The 26,631-nt window shown below is 50.4% G+C and overlaps 1 protein-coding gene across 5 annotated transcripts in view; it reads right to left on the bottom strand.

Annotated features, from left to right (window-relative positions):
• The window catches only part of LOC122257574 (plexin-B), a 410,989-nt gene that overhangs the window by 286,477 nt on the left and 97,881 nt on the right, over nt 1-26,631 (bottom strand). For all 5 annotated transcript variants that reach the window (XM_086542851.1, XM_086542852.1, XM_086542848.1 and 2 more), the window contains exon 3: nt 18,868-19,044. In XM_086542851.1, the coding sequence (XP_086398977.1) occupies nt 18,868-19,044 (177 nt within the window). The remainder of the gene's footprint in view (nt 1-18,867; nt 19,045-26,631) is intronic.

Raw genomic sequence — 26,631 nt, 5'->3', positions numbered from 1 at the left:
CCCAAACCATCCTGATGATTCCAATTCCGTAATGGTTCCAATTGTCCCCCGTCAGCCCGACGTAACACCCCCCCCCTCCAACCCACCCCCTTTCCTACTCTCTTTCTCTCTCTCTCTCTCACTCATTCCCGCCCTCCTTCCCACACCCCCTCCCTTCCCTTGCCTCCCACTCACTCCCACACCCCACCCCATCCCTCCCCTTCACTTCCCTTCCCTTCCCTTCCCTTTCCTTTCCTTTCTTTTCCTTCCCTTTCCCTCCCTTCCACTCACTCAAACTCCCGTCCACCTCCCCTCCCCCTATAACACACTCCCAATACCCTTTCCTTTCCCCATCCTCCCTTTCTTCATCTGACGTCAGACTCCCCCTCCCCTCCTCCCTCTCCCTCCCCCCTTGTGCCTGAAGGACTAGTTCGAAAACTGCTCTAATTGGACCCTCTGGGGGGAGAGATTGGTTTCCAATTCGTGACTTTTTTCCCCCTCTTCTCTTTCTCTTGTTTTCCATCTCTCCCCTGTGCCTCTCCTTCCTCTCTCTGTCTCCCCTTTCTCTCGTTATCTCGATCTTTCATTCACTTTCTTTCTCATCCTTTCTATTTTCCTGTCTCCTTCCTTCCTTCCCTCTCTCCTCGCCCCTCCCCTAATCTCTCCTCCTCCCATTCCTCTCCCTCCCTCAGTTCATTCCTTCCTCTCTCAGTATCTTCCTTCCTCCCTCACTCCCCCCTCCCTCTCTTCCTTCCTCCCCCCTCTCCCTCTCCCTCCCTCTATCCCAATCACGGAGAAGAAAACACAAAACTGGCACAAATAAATCGTCGAGTGACCTATTTCCAATCGTGATATGAATAACAAATAAAATATAAAAATGACATAAAAAAGTACAAAATAACGAAAAGAAAAACAAAATTGAGGCAATACACCAATGATCTGCGGGCACGGCGCTGTGCAGGACGTGACGCTGTGGTAACTAGGCCTCTTTCCCCCTCCCCATTTTCCTTCTTCCTCCCATCCAAGCACCTTCTTCCATTTTCCCCTTCTTTTTTATTTTTCTTTCACTCTCCCACCATACTCTCTCTTTCTTACCCCCCCCCCTTCTTCTTTTCTTCTTACACTCCCCGGTCTTCTCTTTCCTTTTTCTTTTCGTCATTTTCCTATCAAGTGGCCTACCTCCCTCCTCTCCTCCACTCCACCCTCTCCCCCTCTTCCTCTCTCTCCCATTTTTTTCTCACTTTTTCACTTCTAAAAAGCATCTCTCCCATTTCCTCTCCTCTCTCACCCTCTCCCCTCCGCCTCTTCCTTTCCATTTTTTCCCTCCCTTCTCCCCTCACTCCCTCCCCGCACTTCTCCACTACCTGAGCCATCATGCTTGCAGAGAGTTTTCCAGATGGAAAAACTTTGCATCCACGATGACTGCTCTTGATAGGGAACATTGCAAAGTTGCGAATAGTTTCTTATCTGGCGGAAAGATTACAAGAGGAGTGGGGGGGAGGGGAGGGATAGGAGAAGGGGAGTGGGAAGGTGTTAAAAGTGCTCCAGGGTTTACTGAATTTGAAAAAAGGAATGAAATGTAAATGGTCTTCCTACATATTCTGAAAACGGCGGAACAAGCGCAAGTCTCTGACATTCTTCGAATGTAAAGAAAAATCTTCATTATCTGATTCTTCTTTTACACCCTTGTTCTTCGCCTTTCTTCCCCCCTTTCTTCTTCTTCTGCTTCTTCTTCTTATTATTATTATTATTATTATTATTATTCCCCTACCTCTTTCCCTTCTCCTACATCTTCTTCTTCATTTTCCTCTCCCTCTTCCCCAGCCCTCCCAATGTTCTTCAACCCTCCCCCCCTCCCCTCCACTTTCCCCTGACCACTGAAGCCCTTGCCAGAGCTGATAAAAAAGAGGTGATAAATCACAATTTGTCGCCCTCTACCTTCCCTTCACTTCCTTCTTCATACAAACTGAACTGAACTTGCTTCCCTTCCCTTCCCTCCTCTTGCCCTCCCTTCCCTTCTCTTGCCTTCCCTTTCCTTCTCTTCTCTTCTCTTTCCCTCCCTTCCCTTCACTCCTTCTTGACCATCTTAATTTTTCTTCAAGCGCCCCACAATCAGTACTGCCAGCTGTCTCCGTCAACCACCTGGCCGGACCACCTTCAAAGCCGATCCACATTTTCCCTCAACCCTTCCTTCCTTCCTTCCTTCCCTCCCTCCCCTCAAAGGATCCCTAAAGCCAATGCAATGCAAATACGACCCTCCTCGTTCCTACCCCCCTCCCCTCCCCCTCCCAATGACACAAAAGCTTGTGCAAATAGTCATTGATCATCGCTTTCTTTTACCTCCTCCCCCCCACCCTCTTTCCCCTCCCCCTCCCTTTATATTTTCCCTTTCTCTTCCTACTTCTCCCCTCCCCATGTCCAGTTCCCTTCTCCTACCCCCCCCCTTCTCCTCCCTTATTTCCCCCTCCCTCCCTCCCTGTCCGATTGATTGAATAAAAGCAAATCACCCTGCCCGCCCCTTCCATCTACCCCCCACCCCCACCCTTTTTCAATAAATCCCCCCCCCCTCCTCCCCCAACACTCCCTCTGTGATTAGTGCCATAAATCCCAGTTATAAAACTCCTAAGTCTCCTCCGTCAGTGTTTGAGCGACGGAACGCCTCTTTGGCCCTCGTTAATTCTGATTAAATTGACATTTTTTTCCCCTGGACTTCCTTCGTTCCTCCTCCCCCACCCCCCAACTCCATCACCCCCCCACCCCCCACCACCACCGCCACGATAACCGCTGGACCCAATCCGTTTATGATTTTATTACTCGAGCTCTCACTTAAGCAGCTTAAATAGCAATGATGGCTCTGATGTCCATATCGGAGCGTGTGTAGACATACATCCATGCATATATATACACACGCCACCCTCCACGCACACATACACACGTATCTTCTCTCTTCTCTTCTCTTTCTCTTTTCTTCTTTCCTCTTATCTCTATTTCTATATCTCACTCTCCTCTCCTCTCATCTCCTCTCCCTTCCTTCCTCTCCTCTCCCCTCCTCTCCATTCCTCTCCTCTCCTCTCCTCTCCTCTCCATTCCTCTCCTCTCCTCTCCTCTCCTCTCCTCTCCTCTCCTCTCCATTCCTTTCCTCTCCTCCCCTTCCACGCACAAGAAATTAAAGCACACGAGAAAAAAAAAAGACGAGCGACTCGAGCAGATGAGAAATGAAAATGGCAGATTTTATTCTTGCTCTTCCAAAAGGCTGCGAGAAGGCGACCGCAAATTCAGACTTCCTCTCTATAAACCCCGCATTCTGACTCGATTTGGCGGACTAGTCGACTGGCGTGCCGCACGACCCAAGGGAGCAAGGAGGAAGGATGGAGGGAAGGAGGGAAGGAAGAAAAGAGGGAGGTGAAGAAGATGGACGAAGAGGAAGAGGAGGAGGAGGAGGAGGAGGAGGAGGAGGAGGAGGAGGAGGAAGATGAGGGAAATCACAAGAGGAAGGTTGGCGGGGAAGTACAGGAGGAGGGAGGTGTAGGAGTGGGGGGAGGGGTGAGAGGAAGGAATGGGGAAGGAAAGGTGGTGGAGGAGAAAGATGAAAAGAAAGAGTAAGAAAAAAAAGGAAAGAAAGATGAAAAAAATGAAGCGGAGGAAGGAAGGAAGGAAGGAAGGAAGGAAGGGAGGGAAAAAAAAACAACGATGAAAGAAAACAAGAACACAAAGGAAGCGTCGACATACTGAAAGCTTATGGTGACAACAATCAAGAATTAAAAAGAAAGAAAATGCAAAAGATAAAAAAAGGAAAGAAAAAAAGTGTCGGCGTGAGCAAAAGCGGCGAGCAGGAGCTGAACAAGACATAAACCGGAGCGAAGCGAGGAAGAAAAAAAAAAAAGCGAGCACTGCAAGCGGCGAACAGGAGGAGGAGGAGGGGGGGGGGGGAGAAGGGGATGAGGGGCAGAAGGAGAAGGGGAAGGAGGAGGAGGGGAGGGAGGGAGGTCAAACGCGCCATCGAACGTGCGAACGAGCGCAAAACACACACGCCCGACCTGCCAGCGCCCACAAAAGCTCCATCTGAAGAATGGCAGACAGTGATTGGCAGGTATTTTACACGTGTCGCGGGGGCAGGGGAGGAAAGAGGAAGGGGAAGGGGAAGGGGGAGGAGGAGTGAAGAAGTGAGGAGGGGAAGGGGAAGGAGGAGTGAAAAAGTGATGAGGGGAAGGGGAAGGGGAAGGGGAAGGGGGAGGAGGAGTGAAGAAGTGAGGAAGGGAGGGGAGGGGAGGGGAGGGGAGGGGAGGCGAAAAGAGGGCGCGAGAGTCCTATGTGGTATAAGCATGTGTGGGTATGTTGGCACAACGACATGAAAGGTTTTTTGAAGGTATTGAGTGACTCTTCCTTGTTATATTCTTCCCCTCACAAGCCATCTTTATTTTTGTTTGTTTTTTTCCATTCTCCCTCTCCCTCAACCGATACTCTCTCAGTCTCAGTCTCTCTGTGTGTGTGTGTGTGTGTGTGTGTGTGTGTGTGTGTGTGTGTGTGTGTGTGTGTGTGTGTGTGTGTGTGTGTGTGTGTGTGTGTGTGTGTGTGTGTGTCTGAAGTAAAACTGATCCACCAAGGGCTCGTTCCTCATCAACATCCAAGTTACATAAACCTCGTGATTCCGGCCTATCCCGAAGAGCAGGTTAGGTGAGCGGGGTTTCAAGAGGTGGGGGTAGGGGGTAAGGGGGGTAAGAGGGAGAAGATGGGCGGGGGTGAGAAATAAAAATAGTGTATGAGGGAAATGACGAGAGGGGGGGGAGGGAGGAGGGGGGGGACGAAGGTAAGAAGGTAAAAAAAGAGAAAGAAAGAGTGAGTTAGAAAACATGAAGAAGGATGAAACAGAAAATCGGAGAAGACAGAAAACCAAGAGAGAGGAAAGACAGGGAGAGAGAGAGAGGGGGGGGGAGACGGAGCGAGGGGATGTGGAGGGTGGGTGGAGGGGGTTGAAGCAAGATACAATTTCAATTTAACCCTCCAGGGCAGAATTCACCGAGGAGCGTCATTCATCCTATTGAATGAGCATACCGCGGGGGCAAAAGTCTACTCTTGCAAGTATACTGGAAGTCTAACCGTCCGAAAGTCGCTTCTTATGTGATGAAGGGACGTAACAAATCGGGAGGAGGGGGGGGGGTTATATTTATATGCATGTATTTAAAACGATAGGAGGGGGGGGAGGTGGGGAGGTGGGGAGGAGGGGAGGGGGAAAGGGGAGGAAGAGGAGGAGGAGGAGAAAGAGAAGGTGGATGATGATTGATGATTGATGATGATGATGATGATAATTACAACAATAATAACAATAATAAGAAGAAGAGGAAGAAGAAAAAAAAGAATCTGATAACAATCCACATGAAACCAACAACAACAACAACGTAACAATGATAACCAAGCGTGGCTCCAAGCACACAAAAGACACGACGACTACGACGACAACAACTAAGAAAACCCAACAACAACAACAAAAACAAAAGAGAAGATCAAGCAAGGGGGGGGGAGAGGGGGGGAGGGGGATCCCGCTGCCTAAACTTCGGCCATTCCCAACCGGCGACGGGGCAGGAATTTTGACATGGTCCTCCGGCTTGTTAATGTGTTTGAGAAGTTCCATCTGCAGTGCATTATCCGTGCTGTCCCCTCGTCTTGCAGAGGTAAGGGGGTTAGGGGGGAAGGGGGGGAAGGGGGGAAGGAGGAGACATAGAGGAAAGGAGGATTAGAGGGGAGGGGATGGGGCAGAGGAAATAGAGAATGGGAGGAGAAATAGAGGGAAGGATGAATTGAGGGGAAAGGAAGGAAGAATAAAGGGATGGGAGAGGAGAAGGGGTAGTGGGAAGGAGGATAAATAGAGGAAAGGGGGGAGAGAAAGGGGAGGGGCTAGGGGAAGGGTTAAGGGAAGGGGAAAGAGAAGAATAAGAAGAGCGGAGAATTTAGATCCGCGATTTCTCTCCCTTCTCTAAAAATAAAAAAGTAACAAGAGAAAACATAAAAAATAAAGCAACAGAGAAGAGAAAACATATGAAGCAAACACGAGAATACGCTATGGAAAAAAAAGAGATACAACAATCTTCCCTCATTCTACCTAGAAAGAAAGAAAAAAAAACATAAACAAACAAAACTGACGAAACAAAATACCCACCGACAATTAACATTTCCAACGCAGAAATAAGACGAGAGAAGAACGAAAGAAGAAGGGGGGGAGCGGAGAAAAAAAAAACGAGGCATATACATATATATGTTGTTAAGAAACCGATCACCTGATACCTGTAACCAATCCCCGACGATCGCCTCGGGGGAGTAAGCGAGGCGCCAGCCAGGACGGTAAAAGTCGTGCCATTATCGCCCTTATCTCGAACACGCGCAGGGCCCATTTGCCTTATCGCCCTCCCCCGTCGCGATACGCCCCTCGGATTGCAACTGCTCACCTGGTGCATCGTGAATGTTGCTATATCTGCTTTGGACGACGTCGGTATTTTTAGAGGATGAACTGGCATTAGAGGTGGGAATTTTTTTTTCTTTTTTTTTTTTTCTATTGGGTTTTACCATAAACTGCGGACGATGGTGGTCGCGAGATGAAGGGAGGGGGGTTGGGGGGGCTAAGGGGGGGTTGAAGGGGGATGGGGAGAAAAGGTGAATGGGGTTCATGTTGAAGGGGCTTGGAGGAGAGAAAGGGGGGAGAGTGGGAGGGAGGGAGGAAAGAAAGGGGGAGAGTGAGGAGGGGTGGGAGGGAGGGAAGGAAGAGGGAAGACATAAGAAAGTTCATAATGCAAGACGACAATAAGGCGAAAAGAACGAAAACCAACAGAAAAGAAAAGGGAGTAGATGAAGAAGAATGAGAAGTAAAGAAGGGAAAAACAGAGGAGGAAGAGGAAGAAGAAGAAGTTGAAGAAGAGGAAGAAGAAGAAGAAGAAGAAAAAGAAGAAGAAGAAAAGAAGAAGAAGAAGAAGAAAAAAGAAGAAGAAGAAGAAGAAGAAGAAGAAAAAAGAAGAAGAAGAAGAAGAAAAAGAAGAAGAAGAAGAGGAGGAGGAGAGGGAGGACGCCAAGGGAGACTGATTCAGCGGCAGACTTCTTCCAAAGGGAACGAAAAAGAGCCTTGCGGGCGCCTCTCACCCAGGACCTCCTGTCTTACATTCCTCCAGCACCGCGGACACGTATCGCTTACGCAGGGAAACGCTACACGATCGTCGTATTTTTTTCCCACTCTCTCCTCCCCTTCTCTCCCCTGCACACCTCTCTCTCTCTCTCTCTCTCTCTCTCTCTCTCTCTCTCTCTCTCTCTCTCTCTCTCTCTCTCTCTCTCTCTCTCTCACTTTTTCTTCTCCTTCCTCTTTCTCTCCTTTTCCTCCTCATACTCCTTTTTTCTTCCCCCTAACCCCTTTCCACCTTGCCCTCCCCACCCTCGCCCTTCAGTATCCCTGTATCCCCCTCCCCCTCCCCCATCCCCCACGCGACATCCGTATGAACCGAACACCCACACCCGCGAAACCATTGTTACGACAAACCTTCCTTCACATTGTTACGGCTAAGTTTACACAATGTCTTCCTCCGCCCTTGACGCTACAGGAATTGCCTTCCCTCGCTCAAACACCGACGTGGAGATAAAATAAATAAATAAAATAAGTGCATAAAGACACGTGGGAGAGGTAGGGGGAGGGGGAGGGGGAGGGGGAGGGGGAGGGGGAGAGGGAGGGAGAGGGAGAGGGAGAGGGAGAAGGAGAGAGAGAGAATAAAAGAGAGAGAGAGAGAGAGAGAGAGAATAAGAAAGAGAGAGAGAGAGAGAATAAGAAAGAGAGAGAGAGAGAGAATAAGAAAGAGAGAGAGAGAGAGAGAGAGAGAGAGAGAGAGAGAGAGAGAGAGAGAGAGAGAGAGAGAGAGAGAGAGAGAGAGAGAGAGAGAGAGAGAGAGAGAGAGAGAGAGAGAATAAAAGAGAGAGAGAGAGAGAGAATAAGAAAGAGAGAGAGAGAGAGAGAGAAAATAAGAAAGAGAGAGAGAGAGAGAGAATAAGAAAGAGAGAGAGAGAGAGAGACAGCGCAAAGAGCGAAACAAAATAACCAGAAACTGAAGTGTCTGACAAAAAAAAAAGTAAACGTCCCCAACCAAAATTCACGAAACCACCGCCGAGCAAACAACAACTTAAAAAGAGGAGAAGAAACAAGAGAGAAAAAAAATACAAAACAAAACAAAAATTCAACCACACCAAGTAATGCAACATAGAGACTGCTCTCCCTACCCCAGCCTCATAATTCCCGCTCGCTGCCAGCATAACCTCATTGCACACCACATTATTGCAGCGGTCTTTCTCTCTCCACTACGGACCAGGGGGAGGGGAGGAGGGGAGGGGGGGCACGGGAGGAGCAAGGGAAAGGGGGGGAGACGGGAGGAGGAGAGGGGGTACGAAATGGGAATGAAAGGAGCAGAGAAGGGGGAGGGGAAGGAATGGGGAGGGGGAGGGGAAGGAGAAGGGAAGAGGGAGGGGAAGGAGAGGGGGGTAGAGGAGGAAGGGGGAGGAGTAGACGGATACAAGAGGGAAGCGGAACATCCTACACGATAACAAACTTGCAACAATGTAACTGTGTTCCTTACGCACACCCATCCTTATCCCTACCGCACACCCCATCCTTACCCTCCCCCCCTCTCTCCCTATCACCTGCTGCAATTTCCCACGCTCTTGCAAGAACACGAGAGAGAGAGGGAGAGAGGGAGAGAGAGAGAGGGAGAGAGAGAGAGAGAGAGAGAGAGAGAGAGAGAGAGAGAGAGAGAGAGAGAGAGAGAGAGAGAGAGAGAGAGAGAGAGAGAGAGAGAGAGAGAGAGAGAGAGAGAGAGAGAGAGAGAGAGAGAGAGAGAGAGAGAGAAGAGGGGGTGATGAAGAGTGATGAAAAAGAATCAAAGTGTCCTCAGTCCTAAACAATCTCAAAAAAAAATCCTAATGATAATAACAAGAACAAGCAAGAACAAAACAAATTCAGAAATGAAAGAGCGACATCACAACAACGCAAACAAACAAAGACAAAGACAAACAAAGACACCAAGCTCCAGTTTCAATTTTCGCGTCACCTCCTCGCCATTCTTGTGGTTAGCGCCCCCCTCCCCCCCTATCTGCCATCAACCCGCAATCACGCACACAAACAACAATAACGAGGACGGATTGACAAGGCGTTAGAGGGGGAGGGGGAGGGGGAGAGGGGGGGAGGAGGAGGAGGAAAGGCAGGAGGAGGAAAAGGAGGAAGTGGAAGAGAAGGTGGAGGAAGTGTAAGAGATGGTGGAGGAGGAAGAGATGGCGGAGAAGAAAGAGGAGGAGGAGAAGGAGAAGGAGAAAGAGAAGGAGAAAGAGAAGGAGGTGGTGGAGAAGAACGACGGACAATGACGGCGAACACAAAGAGCAAGAGGAGGAGGAGGAGGAAGAGGTGGAGGAGTAAGAGGAGGAGTAAGAGGACGACAGATAAGGACACCGAATAAGAATTAGCGAAGGCAGAGGCGATGCTGCTGGTGATGATAATGGCCAGCAGGTAGCAATGGAAGGCGGGAGGAGGGATAGATAGGCAGGGGGGAGGGAAGACCCGATGGGAAGGGGGAGAAGAGGAGGAGGAGGAGGAGGAGGAGGAGGAAGAGGGGATAGAGAAGGAAGAGGAGGCGGAGGAGAAAGAGGTGGAGGAGATTGTAGAATTAGAGGAGGAGGAGGTCAAGGTGGAGAAGGGGGAGGAGGAGAAGGAGAAGGAGGAGGAGGAGAGTAGCGAGGGGAGGGGAGAGTGGATGGGGGAGAGAGAGAGAGTGAGAGAGTAAGACGATCCTGCCCCTACATAAAGATAATGAGCTAAGGTTCACGGAGATGGCCCGAGGGGAGGGGGGTATAAGAAATACAAGGAGCGCAGGACCTCTCGCAATACCCCCCCCCCCTCCATCTACCTCTTCCCCTCTCCTACCCTATACCCTGCCCCCCTCCCCCTCTCACACTACCCTCCCACGCTCCTCCTCCTCCTCCTCCTCCTTCCTCCTTAACCCCAATCTCTACAGCCTGAGATTGGGGGAGGTTATATAGCATCTTCGATCCGAGATTGGGAGGGTATGGGGGGGGAAGGGGGGTAGTGCATGGTTACGCTCCATTGTCTTCACCGGGAGAGGATGGGTGGGAGGGTGGGAGGGAGGGAGGGAGGGAGGGGGAGATCAGCTAATGCAATGAATATTCACTATGAAATTGGGTTAGTTTAAACCAACGTCAAATAAGAATGTGGGCGGGTGGGTGGGTGGGTGGGTTTGGGTGGAGGTTAGAAGCCACGGAGTGTTTTTAAAAAGTTCAAAGGCAACGTCTTCACTATACTTCCCCCCACCCGCTCCCTTGCCGCCATCGACGAAAAAAAATCTTTTAAATCACCCCCTCCCCACCCCCTTTAAAGAAAATAAGAGAGAAAGAAAGAAAAAGTTCTCTTTAGACCTTGAGAACGCCGTCCCCTTCTTTTTCCTTAACTCACGACCGACACGAAAAATGGTAACAAAAGAAAGAGGAAAAAGAAAAAGAAAAAGGAAAAAAAAAGGAAAAAGCAGAAAAAAATAAAACAAAGCAGCTACCACCAACACCCAATACCCACGTCCAACCCCAACCCCAACCCCAGCCCCTCTCCCTCCTCTCCCCCTCCCTATTTCTGCACCTCCACATCTACCTATACCTGTACCCCTATCCCTAGCCCATACCCCTCTGCTCCCCACCACCTTCCCCTTCACACCAACCCCCAGCCCTAACCCCCAACCCCAGCTTCTTTATCCCTTCCCCCCCCACCAACCCCCATCCCCTTTATCCCCATCCAACCTCCATCCCTACCCCCCTCCCTCCTACCCCCACCCCGACCCCAACGCGAGGAGACCCCAAACTCAACATGCATGCATAACATTCCTTCAGTGCCATTACACTTGCACCGGGGAGATCGGCCGCCCGATAATCGATGGCGCAAAACCCGCCTACGAGCGCCACTTCACGCCCGTCCGTCCGTCCGCCCGCCCGCCCTCTTCCGCGGCGGGCGAGAGGGACGGCCGAGGCGTCACAGATAAGCGGCGCCGGGATGCCTATTCCCTCCCTATCCACCCCTGCCTCCTTTCTTATCCCCCTTTACTATTCCCTCCCTATCTGCCCCTGCCTCCCTTCTTATCCCCCATTATCCTATTCGCTCCCTATCTGCTCCTTCCTCCCCCCCCCCCTCCCTCTTCCCTCCTGAGCCATCTCCTTCCCGAAAGCCAAGGACCTTCGCAGGATCGCTTTGGGAGAGGGGCACTAGGCGGCGGAGTGAGTAGCGAGCGCCCGCGCCGATAAGAAGCGCGGTCGAGAGCAATTGCACGCCCATTACCGCCAGCGCCCAGCCACGCCGCTCTACCGCCACCTCTTTTCTTTCACCTTTTTCTTCTACCTCTTCTACCTTCTCTATATCCTCCCTTCGCCTCCCCTCTCACATTTCCTGCTTCACCTTCCCTCGCCCCTTTTTCTTTTTCTTCTTCTTCTTCTTCTTCTTCTTCTTCTTCTTCTTCTTCTTCTTCTTCTTCTTCTTCTTCTTCTTCTTCGTCTCCCCCAGTCCTCCACCTCCCCCCCTCCCCTCCTTCCTCCCTCCTCCTCCAACCCGCACAACACTTAAACCTGAGGACAACGTTATCTCGAGGTGCTAGCGTTACTGTGGTTATCAGTCAAACGTTTGGTGCACAGAGAGCCCACATCCCCATCCGTCCGCGTAGAGATCTCGCCCTTATGGCCACAATCTCCTGTAGGATATGGCTTGATTCTCCGCGGTTATATGATGGTAAGCTTTTTTTTCTTTCTCTCTCTCTCTCGTTCTCGTTCTCGTTCTCGTTCTCTTTCTCTCTCTCGATCGAGGTTGTTTATTGCGTCCATCATTAACACAAAGAAGACAAAGGAGAAGGAGACGGAGGAGACGGAGAAGGAGGAAAAGAAAAAGAAGGAGAAAGAAAATGAAAGTAAAGAAAAAAAATAGAAAAAAAAGTACAAAAAAAAGAAAAAGAAAAAAAAAACACTAAAAAAAGAGAAAAAAAAAAGAACGCCACCGAAGAGAGTCCTCGGGAGGGATTCCGTCGCGGCATAAATCTCAAAGAGGGACATTTGCAGCAGGATCTTGCCATGACGACGCCTCCTGATGCACCGAAGGATCTCGCTCAAGGGGAGGAGGGGGAAAGGGGGAACCGAGATCCTTTAAGAAGAAAATAACAATAACTAGAAGATGATGATGAAGAAGAACGCCCACACGCAAACATCAACCTTAATGGTCAGAACCTCTCCCCCTACAGAAAAAAAAACAATAAATAAATAAATAAACAAAAGACCAGTTTGAAACACCTATACAACCAAGAAAGAAAGAAAGAAAGAAGAGAAAAAAAGAGAAAGAGGCAAATCCGGTCTCGCGAGAAAGGGGGGAGGGGGGGGGGGGGGATTCGAGGCAGCGAGAGCAAGCGAAGCGAGAAGGAACAAGAGTCCTCCGGGTCGGCCCTTCCGGTGTGGCGCGTATGTTTATGAATACAAATTAACAACTACAAGCATAGAGGGGTGAGGAGAGGAGAGGAGGGGAGAGGAGAGGAGAGGAGGGGAGAGGAGAGGAGGGGAGGGGAGGTAAGGAGGAGGAGAGGGGAGGGGTGAGGAGGAGGGAGATAGAGAGAGAGAGAGAGAGAAATATAGAGAGAGTGTGAATATGAGAGAGATATATATAAAGAGAGTGAATTTAAGAGAGATATATATAGAGAGAGTGAATATGAGAGATATATATATAGAGAGAAAGTGAGAACGAGAGAGAATGAGAGAGAGAGAGAGAGGGGAGGAGGGGGGGGGGGGTGAAGGAGGTACTCAGGACGCCCGTTGGTGGCAGCGACGCGGCGGAGGCAGCAGGCATGAAGGATTACTTAGTGGGAGGAGAATCTCTCCCCGGCTCTGATAAGGACGTGACGGCGCTCGCAACTACCTACAAGACGCTCCACTCTGGCTAAAAAAATATATATCTCATAGTTCTTTCTGCCCTTGCGAAAAAAAAATAATAAAACACAAATAGAAATAAGACATTTAAATCTTAAACACTCCCGAGTCGGCGAGATGATACGCGTTGGAGGAAAGATGAGCAACAGCACACGAGCGAATGAATTAATAAAAAATAAACAAGAAAAATGAAAGCGAATAAGAAAATGACAGCGAGGAGTGGTGCGCAAAACCTTCCGCCGACGTAACCCTGACGCCCGCAAGCAGCCGCCGACACGCGACCGCAATCACAGCGAAATGGAAGAATTCAGCAAAGGACATTGCAACGAACGAATGCACGCACACACACAGGCACACACGTACCCATTCCGTGCCCTACACCCATACCCGAAAAAAAAAAATCGAAGACAAACCTTTAAAAAAAAAAACATATGAGGTGATGAGGAACAGAACAAAACAAAAATAAACAAGATAATAAAGAACAAAGTCAATGGAACGGAAAAAAAACAGACGAAAAAAAGACAATACAATTTTTAAAAATCGAATAAAAGAGGAATCACGAGCATAGGAGACGGAAGGAGGATGAAGAAGGGATAGGAGAAGGAGAAGGAGAAGGAGAAGGAGGGGTAGGGGGGTATGGGGGTGGCACTGGTGTAGACGGTGTAGATGGCCAGGATAAGCAAGAGGCGTGACGTCAGCAGAAAAAAAATCCGAACAGGAACATTTACAAGGGCCGCTGATCCACGCTCAGGCGACGGAGACAACCGATAAATGAGCAGATAAGAGGAGGTCACGTGGCTGGAAAAAAGGGGGAGGGACGGAGGAGGAGGAGGAGGAGAAGGGAGAGAGGGAGGGAGGAGGAGATAGAAGTGGGAAGGAGTCGTACGGAAGATAATGAAATGGAAAAAAAAAACTCAAAATACGCCATAAACATTTCAAAAAGCAAATCAACAACCCCCCTCCCCCTCCCCATCCCCCTCTACCTCTTACTCCACTTCCACCTCCTCCTCCACCTACCCTCACCGCGTTCCGAAATCCCCAAGGCGTACTTCCTTCACGCGCGTTCGCCGACACCTAATGACACCCTTGACTAATTTTCGCACAAGAAAATTCATCCTCTTCCTCTCGGCTGATTTCTGGCTTTTCTGGCTTTTGTTTCCTCCTTTTTTTAATTAGTTTAATCATTGTTAGTTGTAGTTGTGTTATCAATAGGATCTTCGCTGTACCATGCATCTACTCTTTCCTCAATTGCTATTCATATCATAATCATTACGTTATCAGTAGCATAATTAGCATTACGGTAATAACATACTTCTTTCTTCCTCCTTCCCTTTTCTTTCTTTCTTTCTCCCTTCCCCCCTTCCATTCCTTTCTTCTCCTCAAACTGACCACCACCTTTAAACTGGTTTGTGGAGACGGCGAGCTTTAAAGAGCTTTTGTTTTCAAAATACGGAGGCGAAGGTTAAAGCTGCAAACCGAACAGAGGGAAGTGGGGGAGGGGGGGGGGAAGTGGACGGTGGAGGGAGGTGGAGGAAGGTGGAGGGAGGTGGTGGAAGGTGGAGGGGTAGTGGAGAGAGGGAGAAGCAGAGAGAGAGAGAGAGAGAGAGAGAGAGAGAGAGAGAGAGAGAGAGGAAGGGGCAGTGGAGAAAGAGGGAGTGGGGTGAGGAGGTAGAGAGAGGGGAGGAGGGGGTGACGAGGCGGAGAGAGGGATGGGGGTAGAGTGAACGCAACATTCCTACACAAACAAACTAATCTTTTACGACCATATAACTGCGCGGGAGCACGTGCTTTTTTAGAGAGGGGGGGAGAAGGAGGAGGAGGGGAGTAGAGGAAGAGGAAGGGGGGGGGGGATTGGGGAGGTGGGGTTATATGGGAGACTACCTTTCCGATTCTGGCACTAGGTGATCGTTACCCCTCCCCCCTTCCCCCTCACCCCATCCCAGTCCTAACCCAAATTCTTTCCCCTCCCCTCCCCTCCTCCTCCTCCCCTTTCCCCTCCCAAATCCCTCGCTTGTCGCCTCTCTCGTGTAGCACTTTAGAGAGAGTAAAGAAAAACAGACAAACAAGCAAAACAAATACATCCGGGGCTTAAAGGTACACTCTGTAACAGCCATAAACTCTCGAGAGAAGCTACTGGGCGGTTTCTCTCCTCTCCACCCGCGCCAAATTCGGTGCGTGAAATATTCTCTCTCTCTCTCTCTCTCTCTCTCTCTCTCTCTCTCTCTCTCTCTCTCTCTCTCTCTCTCTCTCTCTCTCTCCTCTTCTTGTCTCCCTCCCTCCTTCTCTCCCTCTCTCCTTCTCTCCCTCTCTCCCTCCTCTCTCCTCTCTCTCCTCTCTCTCTCTCTCTCTCTCTCTCTCTCTCTCTCTCTCTCTCTCTCTCTCTCCTCTCTCCCTCTCTCTCTTTATATATATATATATATATATATATATATATATTATATATATATATATATATATATATATATATATATACGTATCCTGCTTTTCGTCGTCTTTCTATTTCCGGTCAAACTCTCTCGCGTTTCTTTTTAATTCTTTAATATTCTCGTATTTCACACCTTCCTCCAAATCCCTACCCATATATGTTATCTCCTTTTTCTTCTCCTCGTTATTCTCCTTCCCCATCTTCAAACCTTTCTCCTCCTGTACACCAACCTCTTTCCCACCGCACCTACATCCTCCACCTCCCCTACCCCCTCCTTCCTACACCTTCCCCTACCTCTACTTCCACCCCTACCCCTACCCCCACCCACCTTCGACTCCATTTTCACCCCCCACCCCTACCGCCACCCCCAACCTCCACCCCTACCCCACTCCTTGTGACAATCCACCGTGTCACCTCCTCCGGCAGGCACAAGCCCCGACAGAACGTGTTTGCGCGGCGCCTCAAAGCGGCTCTTTTGGCCGAGTCGCCGCCGCCCTCGCCTGCGTCCCCGCCCTGACCTGTCACACGGCGTCCGGCCGAGGGAGGTCAGTCCGCTTGTCACTCAAACCCAATGACAACTTGTATTCTAACGTTTTCCCTCGCAGAGACGGAGCAAGTAGGCGGATGGAGATACTACAGAGGGGTGAGGGAGAAAGAGAATTGGGATGGGGGGAGGGGGAGAGAGAAAGGGGGAGGGGGGGAGGGAGAGAGAGAAAGGGGGATGGGGGGGATGGCGGGAGGGGACAGAGAGGGGGAATGGAGGGAGGGAGAAAGCAGAAAGTCAGAAAAAATAAGAGAGAGAGGGGGGGGGGTGCTGAGGGAGAGAACAGACATTGAGATGAAGTAAATAAGAGGAACGAAGGAAGGAATGGACGTAGGGAGAGAACAGAGACGAGAATAGAATAGAACTAAAGAAGAGAGAAGAAAAGATGGGAAAGAAAAGAACATAACAGAAGAGAGAAGAGAAGCGAATCAGACACACAGACAGAAATAGCCCAGCCATATCCGCAGACAAGTAAATAAAGAATGAGAAAGCGCGGGCGTGGGTGCGGAGGTGGGCGAAGGAAGGCGCTGGCGTCTCGGCACCCGACACTAGATCAATCGCACGGGCCGACACGCGCGCCGTAAGTCATCCGAGAAAACCACCCCCTTCGCCCGGAGACGCCGCCCGAGCCACCCGAGACAAACATCTTGATGGCCGACACACGCACATCTGTCTGGCTCCTCTCGCCCAAGACGCAATCTCTTTCGCTCTCTCCCTCTCTCCTTCTCCCTCATCCTCACTCTCTACCTCCCTCCCTCCTTCCCTCTCTCTCTCTCACTCTCTCCCTCATCCTCACTCTCTACCTCTCCTTGCCCCTATTATCTCTCCTCTCCTCTACTACTTCTTCTCCTCATTCTCTATCTCTACCCTTCTTCCCTCCTCCCATCCTCCCTCCCTTCTCTCTCTCTCTCTCTCTCTCTCTCTCTCTCTCTCTCTCTCTCTCTCTCTCTCTCTCTCTCTCTCTCTCTCCCATTCTTCTTCCCTCCCCGTTTCAGTCTGAAGTGGAGAGAGATTACGCGCGGGATAAATCACGCCGAGGATGTTCATTTCGCAAGCACTCGTCTTCCCTCGCCTTTTTGCTCCCTTCGCCAGCCTCCTATTCATGTTTCTATCTTTCTCGTTCTCTCCTTTCCCTCCCTCCCTCTCTTTCCTCCCTCCCTCCCTCCCTCTCTTTCCTCCCTCTCTTCCCTCCCTCCCTCTCTTCCCTCCCTCCCTCCCTCTCTTCCCTCTCTTCCCTCCGTTCCTCTCTTCCTTTCTTCCCTCCCTCCACGCCCCTGCCCGATCCAGCGTGTAAGCTAAGCCCACACGTCGAAGTAAATCTGTCCGGGAAGATCGTCCCGACTTGCCTGATTCACTTCTCTCTCCATACCGAAGGAAGAAGGGAGAAGAGGGGGGGGAGTGGGAGAGGTGGAGGTGGGGAGAGGGGGAGAGAGGGAGAGAGGGGGAGAGGGGGAGAGGGGGAGAGAGGGAGAGAGGAGGAGGAGGAGGAGGAGGGAGGAGGAGGGAGGAGGAGGTTGTTATCGCAGCCTTGCATGTCGTTCATTTATTTTATGTTCGCGGCGGAGATAAATCGGGAGCGAGAGGCGGGTCCGGCGCGGCGTGCATGCGGCCACCTGACGCAACCGGGAGATAGCCGCGTCGCCATCGTTTACCTCCGACGCCGCGCCTCGCTCGCTCCGTGGGCGTAGAAGAGGGAGGGAGGGAGGGAGGGAGGGAGGGAGAGGGAATAAGAGAGGGAGAGGGAATAAGAGAGGGAGAGGGAATAAGAGAGGGAGGGGGAATAAGAGAGGGAGGGAGTAGAGGAGGATGAAGTGGGCGGATGAAGGGGGGGGGGAGGAGGAGGGGAGGATGGATAGATAGATGAAAAAGGGGTAGAAAGGCGGAGAAAAAAGAAAGGGCGATACCAGAAATAGAGGAGATGGGTCGAGAGGGCGGGGAAGATGAGGGAAGAGAGAAGATAGAAGAGTGAACGCCTGGACCATCGTGCAAAAAAGAATAAAACAATCATCCGGATAATAACGCTGATAAGAAAACCTCACAGAAGAAAAAAAAAATATAAAAAAAAACTTTCTTCCTAAATATTCCACGCCCCGGCGACCGACGACGACCTGTGGGCGGAGTCCCCCTATCTCGACGACCGACCAACGCTCTCTCTCTGCTCGACCGACCGACCGGGGGACTTCCAAACGTCTCGACCCCGCGATAACGAGCACCCTTCCAAACCCTCTTCCCTGTCATCAGCAGCCTCAAGACCCGGCCTCTCGCGAAGACACGTCTCCACCAAGTCGACCGTCGATCAAAGCCGAGCGCCGCCGCTGCCGCTGAGACCGCAACTGCCACCACCTATCTCATTAATCCGAACCACTTCAAACTCCCACTTACATCTCCACCTCCCTCACTCAATCCCTCCCCCTCCCCCTCCCCCCCTACCGCCGCCACATCTCCTCGCTCCTTCGGCGTAAGATTCGTGCATGAACTCGGGCTAAACGCTCGGTAAACAAAGACGCCTCAACAGGTGGTCGCCATTTTAAACCAGATTTTCCCACGTCTTGGCTCTTCTTACTTTGCCGCGCCGCGCGATCACACTGCTGCGGTGGATTCGAGGGGTGAGTGTGGAAGTGGAAGTGGAAGTGGAAGTGGAAGTGGAAGTGGAGGTGGAAGTTCAAGTAGTATGGGGTAGGGGTAGGGGTAGGGATAGGGGAAGGGGTTGGGGTAGGAGTGATTGAGTAGATGGGGGATAGCGCAACAAAGGTCTCAAGTGTAGAGAGAAATGAATAAACGAAAAAACAAAAACGACTACAACACCAGAAAATAAATACATGTTAAGAGCTTGACCGCCATCATCAATTAGCCAAGATAATGAAAATAGTCACCTGTACAACCAACAGAACCAAAAGGTCAAACCAAACCCTCACGAAAAAATAAAAATAAAAAAACCTTGTCGTCTTACCTTCTTGAGCGAGCCGGTGGTCGTCCCGAGGAAGAGCACGGTGTGGTGGGCGGTGATGGCCGCCTGCACCGCCGACAGGCTGGTGTTGCGGTACACCAGCGCCGCCCGCGAGTGGATCGGGGACACGCCCGAGATCTTGAGGCCGACCTCGCAGAAGTTGAATATGTTGCCCATCGTCTGCAAAGAGTGAAGAGAAAATGTATTAGTTTCGGGTCTAGATGCATTGTTTTTTGTGTTTGTTTGTTTTCGACAGAAGGAAATCATTAGTCCTCATATCAATAGCTGCTGTGATAGATTAGCCAATTACGGGAAATTACTCGCGCGCCCTTTCCATCTGGCCAGACAAAGGAGCCTCCGTCGCAATCATGCGGGCGTCGGGCCGGGGTTCCCACGATGCCATTATAAAAACAATAAGGTGTAATAAAATCAATCACGTGTAACCATACACAGGAAACGATAATGGGGCCTGTTGAATCCGGCGGGGCCTTCAGCACGGAGGCCCTAACGACGCCCCATCTATCACGCCAACTAGCGAACAACCAATATCTGTCCCGGAGAACAATGGCGCGTTCCCGGGCGACACTCGTACGTCATCGCGACACCCGACAAGCAACTCGTGACCGAACGCGCCCTTTCTAATTAGCCGGCGCCTGGTTTCGCCCGCTAGGAACTCCCGAGAGGACCTCTCTTCGCCCGCCCGAACCCACGGCGTTCGAAACGGGCGAAGGAGAAGACGAAGGCGGTTGGCCCGCCCGATGGTGCCCGACTCCCGCGCCGCCATCGGGATGCGCAACGAAGGAGGGAGGAATCGGTGCTTGTGGTCTCGTCCCTCGGGTTGTGCCCCTACCCCCCATGCCCCTAATGCAATCCCCAGTCCCCCTTCCCCTGGCCACACATTCTCCAACCACTCGCCCCATTACCCGCCACGCCCCCCTTTTTCATCTCCCCTGGCCGCGACCCTATCTATGGCCAGGAAAAAAGGGTTCGCCGGCCCTTAACCCCTCCTGCATCCCTCCGACTCCGCCCCCTACATTCAACGCCGCGTCAACGGCCCCCTCCTCTCCTGTATCCGCCCATCACCCGGCGGAGACAGCCGTACGCCCTTCCTTTATGCCGCACCTGGCACGCGCGTCCTCTCGGCCGCCTTGTCCCACACTCTGCCTCGCCGCGTTAAATTGCTCATGGCCAACATCTGATCGCCGGGCCATATTTGGTTGTTCATGGCCTCGTACCACACAGCGCGCAAGGTAAGAGTGGCCATGGAGCTGGAGTGTTCATGAACAAACAAGAGACAAGCCCTGCTCTTTACCCAGCAAATATTAGCTCTCCTCCTTCATTGTCCAAACCAAACTGCAGCTGGGATCTGGCACCTCCTACCCCCCCTGCCCCCCACACCTAGACCCCCTTTCCATACCCCCACCCCCTACCCCCAGCACTCACCTAACACATCCGCGGAGACATTTACTCGCACCAACAGTTTAAATGTTAGCGCTCCCCGGCCGCCCGCAGCCAGGGAAGGCACAGCCACCATTTCGCGAAAGGCATACACACACCCCGCAATCCCACCCTCGACGCAACCTCCACAAAAAAATAGTAAGAGACAGAGATAAAAAAAATAAAAAAATAAAAAGACTACATTAAAAGAGAGAAAGGAGAAAAAAACGGTTGATTAATCGAGACGTCTTCTTGGCCTCCTCTCCTACCAGACTTCCAGGATCTAGTGTTGGGGGCTGAGCACTCACTCCGTCACGTCCCCGCACCTTCTCCAGCCGTCACCGTCACTTCACGCACACACTCCGGCCAGCACTCGCACTCACACACTCATCGCCGCTAGAGTAAATACGTGCCGTAAAGTACATAGGACGCCTCGGCTTCATATTTCGCAGGCAAACACATACGTGAGAGCACAATCATCACTTCCCATTCACACGCCCCTTTCCAAACGTACGTGTACACACATAAACGCACTGAAACAAACAGCCATATATGCAGATATACATAAACGTGTACGAGAGAGAGAGAGAGAGAGAGAGAGAGAGAGAGAGAGAGAGAGAGAGAGAGAGAGAGAGAGAGAGAGAGAGAGAGAGAGAGAGAGAGAGAGAGAGAGAGAGAGATGAAAGGGGAAACCGTGTGTGTGTGTGTGTGTGTGTGTGTGTGTGTGTGTGTGTGTGTGTGTGTGTGTGTGTGTGTGTGTGTGTGTGTGTGTGTGTGTGTGTGTGTGTGTGTGTGTGTGTGTGTGTGTGTGTGTGTGTGTGTGTGTGTGTGTGTGTGTGTGTGTGTGTGTGTGTGTCTGTAAACGTGTGTCCGAAAAGCACACAGATGCCCCCTAGCGAAGTAACCTCCATTCAAACACAGAGCTCGCCTAATACACCATTAAAAAAAAAGACACGCGGTGCAGCCCAAAGCACTCTTCGCGATGCCCACTGTCAACACGAGCGCATTTCTGTTGGCGTTTCAGGTAAGACGACGCCAACCCCCTTGCCCCCTACCCACACCCACACCCCCACCCTCTCTCCCTCTTCCCGAAGCGACGCGGCAGCCCATGCCTATTCACCCATAAAACCTTATCCCTCTTAATCCGCCTATATCAATTAGGAAGTGTTCATAAAAAAAATACGCCGGTCCACCGATAAGCCCTTTTGACTCTTACGCTCTCCTATCGCAAGGGATAAATTCCTCTATGATCAACACTGAGGCTGTGTGATGGCATCCATACCCCCTTCCCTCCACCCCCTTTTCCAATCCACTTCCCATTCTTCCACCCACACCCCCTCCTCCTCCACTTCCCACTTCTCCTTCATCCCTTCTCTCCCCTCCCTTCCTCCCTCCCTCCCTCCCTCCCTCCCCTCGTCCTCCCCCGCCAAACACTCAGAACGCCAGAGGGTTCCCATGAGAGAGACGACAGAGGGAGAGGGGTAAGTAAATCTCCCCTCAAATGGTACTTGCACTAGCCTAGGCCTATCTGAGGGGCGAGAAAGTTTTTGTAATTACCTTCCCCTTTCTCTCTTAAGCTCTCTCTCTCTCTCTCTCCTCCCTCTCCTCATCTCCGTACCCCCCTTCCCCTCCCCCAATCTCTCCCCTGGGGTATCACTAAACAGGGGATTTAGGGAACAGAGAGAACTTTAAATTAGGATTTGGGGATTTATAAACTTTTCCTCTGCGAGGGGAGGAAACGAAAGTGAAGGAATAAAAAAAAAGAGGGGAGAAAGAAAGAGGAGAAAAAAGGCAGAAAGAAAGATGAGGATAGGTAGAAGGGAGAGGAAGAGGCAGAAAGAAAGAGGAGGGAGAGGTAGAAGGGAGAGGAGGAGGCAGAAAGAAAGAGGAGGAAGAAGTAGAAGAGAGAGTAGGAAAAAAACAGAAAGAAAGGAGGAAGAGGTAGAGGGGAGAGGAAGAGGCAGAAAGAAAGAGGAGGAAGTAGAGAGAAGTAGGAAGAAGAAAGGAGAGAGAGAAAAAGAAATAGAGATAAGAAAAAGGAGGATAAGCAAGGAATAACTAAAAAAAAAAAAAAATACTTCGAAGGCTATAGTTCACCAAGACACACACAACCGATCGGTAAAAACACAAAGTGAAGCAAAGACGAAAGAAAACAAAAGAAAAAAAATCATAAAGAGTCAAAGACAAAAATCCAAACATCCTAACCCCCTCCCCCCCCTCAACTTCCCTCGCCTCTACCCCCCCCCACCCCCCTTAAAAATCAGATCCCCGCCTAAATCGCACATAAACCCCACTTCTTTTCAAGGCGTCAAATCCCCTATCGGCGATCCACCCCCAATTCACCCCCCTCCCTCCCCCAACCCCCATTGTGAGTCGTTGGGGTTAAGCCACCTCACAACGCCCATGGATTATATGGAGGCTTCCCTCGCATGCCAAGAGGAGGTTTCGAGGCCTCGTCACCGATCCGTTTACTAGATGCCCCGAGAGAGGGAGAGGGAGGGAGGGAGAGAGGGAGAGGGAGGGAGGGAGAGGGAGAGGGAGAGGGGGGAGAGAGGGAGAGGGAGAGGAAAAGAGAGAGAGAGAGAGAGGGTGAGAGGAAGAAGAGGAAGAAGAAGAAGAAGAAGAAGAAGAAGAAGAAGAAGAGAGAGAGGGAGAGAGGGAGGGAGGGAGGGAGGGAGGAATGGAGGGGGGGGAGAGAGAGAGAGAGAGAGGGAGGGAGGGGGAGAGAGAGAGAGAGAGAGAGAGAGAGAGAGAGAGAGAGAGAGAGAGAGAGAGGAGAGCGAGATAAGAAAGGAGGGAGAGAGAGGAGAGAGAGAGGAGAGAGAGAGAGGGGGGAGAGAGGGGGAGAGAGAAAAAGAGAGAGAGAGGAAGAGAGAGGAAGAGAGAGGAAGAGAGAGAGAGAGAGAGAGAGAGAGAGAGAGAGAGAGAGAGAGAGAGAGAGAGAGAGAGAAACAAGAAAGAACAAGAGACCGCACTAAATTAATGATAAAACCCCCACGAGAGCCAACCTCTAACCTCACTCACAAATTAGTAGGCAACAAATCATGCCACTATAAACTACAAGAAAAAAAAAATACCCTCTCCCCTTTTTTCCAAACTAACCCTCAAAAAAGAGTGATTCCCACACTGTTTTATCACAACCCGAAGCGGCAACCGGAAATGAAAAACCCGTAAAAAAAAGGAGATTCAGAAGAAAAAAAAAAGTTAGAAGAGCAATTTCCACCAGATCCCTCTACACGAGCCGCTCACCAAAATAAACTAAAACCTCAACAGATGCTGCAAGTTGCAACACGAAGAAGAAGAAGAAGAAGAAGAAGAAGACGAGTAAAAAAAAAATTATGACACCCAGTACCCGAATTCAAGCCAGATAAAACGAGGTGCCACGAGTAAATGTCTCCTAATCCCAAGTAAAGCCCTAAATAATCCAGGGTGATCCTACACGTGCCCCCCTTCGTAACTGAGCCTGACACCCCTCCCTACCCCTCCCTCTCTCCCTCCCACCCCTTTCTTCTAACGCTATCCCTTCCGCCCACGTTAGGGCGTTGAATTTTGATGTATCTTTGGAAGAGATACATCAGAGAGAGAGAGAGAGAGAGAGAGAGAGAGAGAGAGAGAGAGAGAGAGAGAGAGAGAGAGAGAGGGAGAGGGAGAGGGAGAGGGAGAGAGAGAGAGAGAGAAAGAGAGAGAGATGAAAGGGGAAAGCAAGAAACAGACAAATTAAAACAAACAAACCAAACCCATTTCTAAAAGAACAACAAAAACAAAAAAAAAAAAAACGAAACAAAATGCAAAAACAAAAAAAAGTCGATCCGAAACAGCGACACCGACGGAAAGGGGTCGAGCGAGGTGCGGATAATGGAAAAGTCCGGACAAATGATGCCGCCGCACGACCGCAGTGACCGCAGCCCGGGCGGGGGGGCCTGCGGTAAGGACCAGCTCCGGCCAGCATCCAAACCGCCGCTATCATGACGATGATGACGATGACGACGTCGGGGATGGACTTTCAATTCATCCTTTGTTGCAATTGCTTGCGAGGTAAGGAGTAAAATGAAAGAAAAAGAAAAAAAAAAAAAGGAAAAAATCGATATATATATATATATATATATATATATATATATATATATATATATATATATATTATATAAAGACAGGGATGGCCATTAAGAGATTAGTCTCCGTTGCACTCAAAAAGTCATTGACAAAAAAAAATAAAATAAACAATCTTTTTTCTCCTGGCCCTTTTAAAATAAACCAATACTTAGCCGAAGACACAGAAAAAACGTGCATGAAAGAGGATAAGAAGACGGAGAAGGAGGAGGAGGAAGAAGAGGGGAAAGAAGAGGAGAGGAGAGGAGAGGAGAGGAGAGGAGAGGAGAGAAGAGGAGAGAAGAAGAAAAAGAGGAGAGGAGAGAAGAAAAAGACCAAAAGAAAGAGAGAAAGAGAGATCAAAAGAAAAAGAAGAAGAAGAAGAAGAAGAAGAAAAATAGAAGAAGAACCGAGAAGCTAATAAAAGGAGAAAAAAAATTCCCATCGACGAACAAGACGGCGCGGCGTGGCGTGGCGTGGCGCGGCGGCGGCGGTGAGAGCCCGCGCGCGCCGCCGCCAGCCCTCCTCACTCGAGTACTAAACCAAGCCGACTCTCCTCAAATCTTATGAGCAATACTAATGTTCCCAGGCGAGCGACATGCCTTAAAACCCTTCCAGCCGAGTTGCGTCTCCGCTTCACAATCCTTCGTCCCAATGACCCCTCCTTCTCCTCCCCCTCCCCCCTCTCCCACCCACACGCATACACATGTGAGTGGCTTCTTTCTCTTTCTCTTTCTCTTTCTCTCTCTCTGTCCTTCTTTTCCACTCTCCTTCTTTTCCCACCTACCTCTTTCTCTCCCTTCTATACTTCTTTCCTTAATTTCCATCTTCCAGTTTCCCCCTACTTGCTCTTCCTTCTCCTTTACCTCTTCAACCCCCTTCTTCTTCTTCTTCTTCTTCCCCCATCCTCCACCTCTTCCCCCATCTCTCCCCATCCTCCTCCCCCATCTCTCCTCCTCTTCACCCCATACCTGGCCACAACCCCCCCCCCCTTCCCCCCTCCCCCTTCTGCCCCAACTTGACCCCACCTCGTAACCTTCCACCACAGCCGCCGCGAAGACCTTGGACCGTCGACCTACACCTCAGCCTTAAGTGAAGGTCTGTGATAAATCTGTACAACGTAAAAATGTCGGAGAAATTTACGCTCTCGATTACAAGGAAGAGACGAGGAGGAGGAGGAGGAGGAGGAGGAGGAGGGGGAGGAGGAGGAGGAGGAGGAGGAGGAGGAGGAGGAGGAGGAGGAGGAGGAGGGAGGAGGGAGGGGGGAGGAGGAGGAGGAGGAGGAGGAGGAGGAGGAGGAGGAGGAGGAGGAGGAGGAGGAGGAGGAGGAGGAGGAGGAATAAGAAGAACGCATGTGGCAATAAACAAGAAACGGCAGAAAAGGAGTAGAAGACGAAGATGGATAATCAGACGTAGGAAAATAAATAAATAGAAAACAAAGAGAAACAATCAAAAATGAATAAATACCAAATAATAGTAGAAGATAGAAGAAGAAATAAAGACAACATCTAAGACACAGTAAAACGAAGACGAAGAAGAAAAGAAAGAAGAAGAAAAAGAATAAGAAAAAGAATAAGAAAAAGAGGAGGTGGGGGAGGAGGGAGGGGGAGGGAGATAGGAGAGCCCCCGCGCCCAAGCATCAACCATTCCGCAGAGGATCGCTCGCAAAGGGCCCGGCGTCTGGGAGGTCCCCTGCATGGGTCCGCTTTACGACGTGCGTCAGAAAACAAAGACAGGCCTTAATATTACCACGCGAAATTAATCAACCGCATTCGCCGCCCTCGCCCCGTCTTTCCCTGCCTGGCCATTGCGCGAAGGGCCAACCGGCGTCTTGAAGGATGAAGTAAAATGGCCAACGGACTTTATGGCCAAGGGACATTCCCCCGCTTGCTTTCCCATTTCTTGCGATTTACTGCTCTTCCAAGCTCTTTCTTCTCTCTTTGTTTCTCTAGCTCACTCACATATATCCTTCTTTTTTTCTAATTTTCTCCTAAACTCCTCTACAAATCCTTATGTTTCTTCATTCTATTGCCATTTGATATCTCCCATTAAATTCCCCCTTTTACATACATTCCTCCACATTCTAGTACCATTTGATATCTCCCATTAAATCCCTCCTTTTACATACATTCCTCCACAAAATTCAAAATCCTTTTTTTCTTCTCCTTCATAAACACACATACATACATACTTCCCCATACCTCGACTACCATACACCCCCTCCTACCCCCCCTCCCTCCCTCC

The sequence above is a fragment of the Penaeus japonicus genome, unplaced genomic scaffold (genome assembly GCF_977035675.1).
Source record: "Penaeus japonicus unplaced genomic scaffold, GWHDUDI00000001_assembly GWHDUDI00000012, whole genome shotgun sequence".
Classification (NCBI taxonomy): Eukaryota; Metazoa; Arthropoda; class Malacostraca; order Decapoda; family Penaeidae; genus Penaeus; species Penaeus japonicus.
Note: the sequence above shows the minus strand (reverse complement) of the source record. Positions and strands in the feature narration are given on the sequence as shown.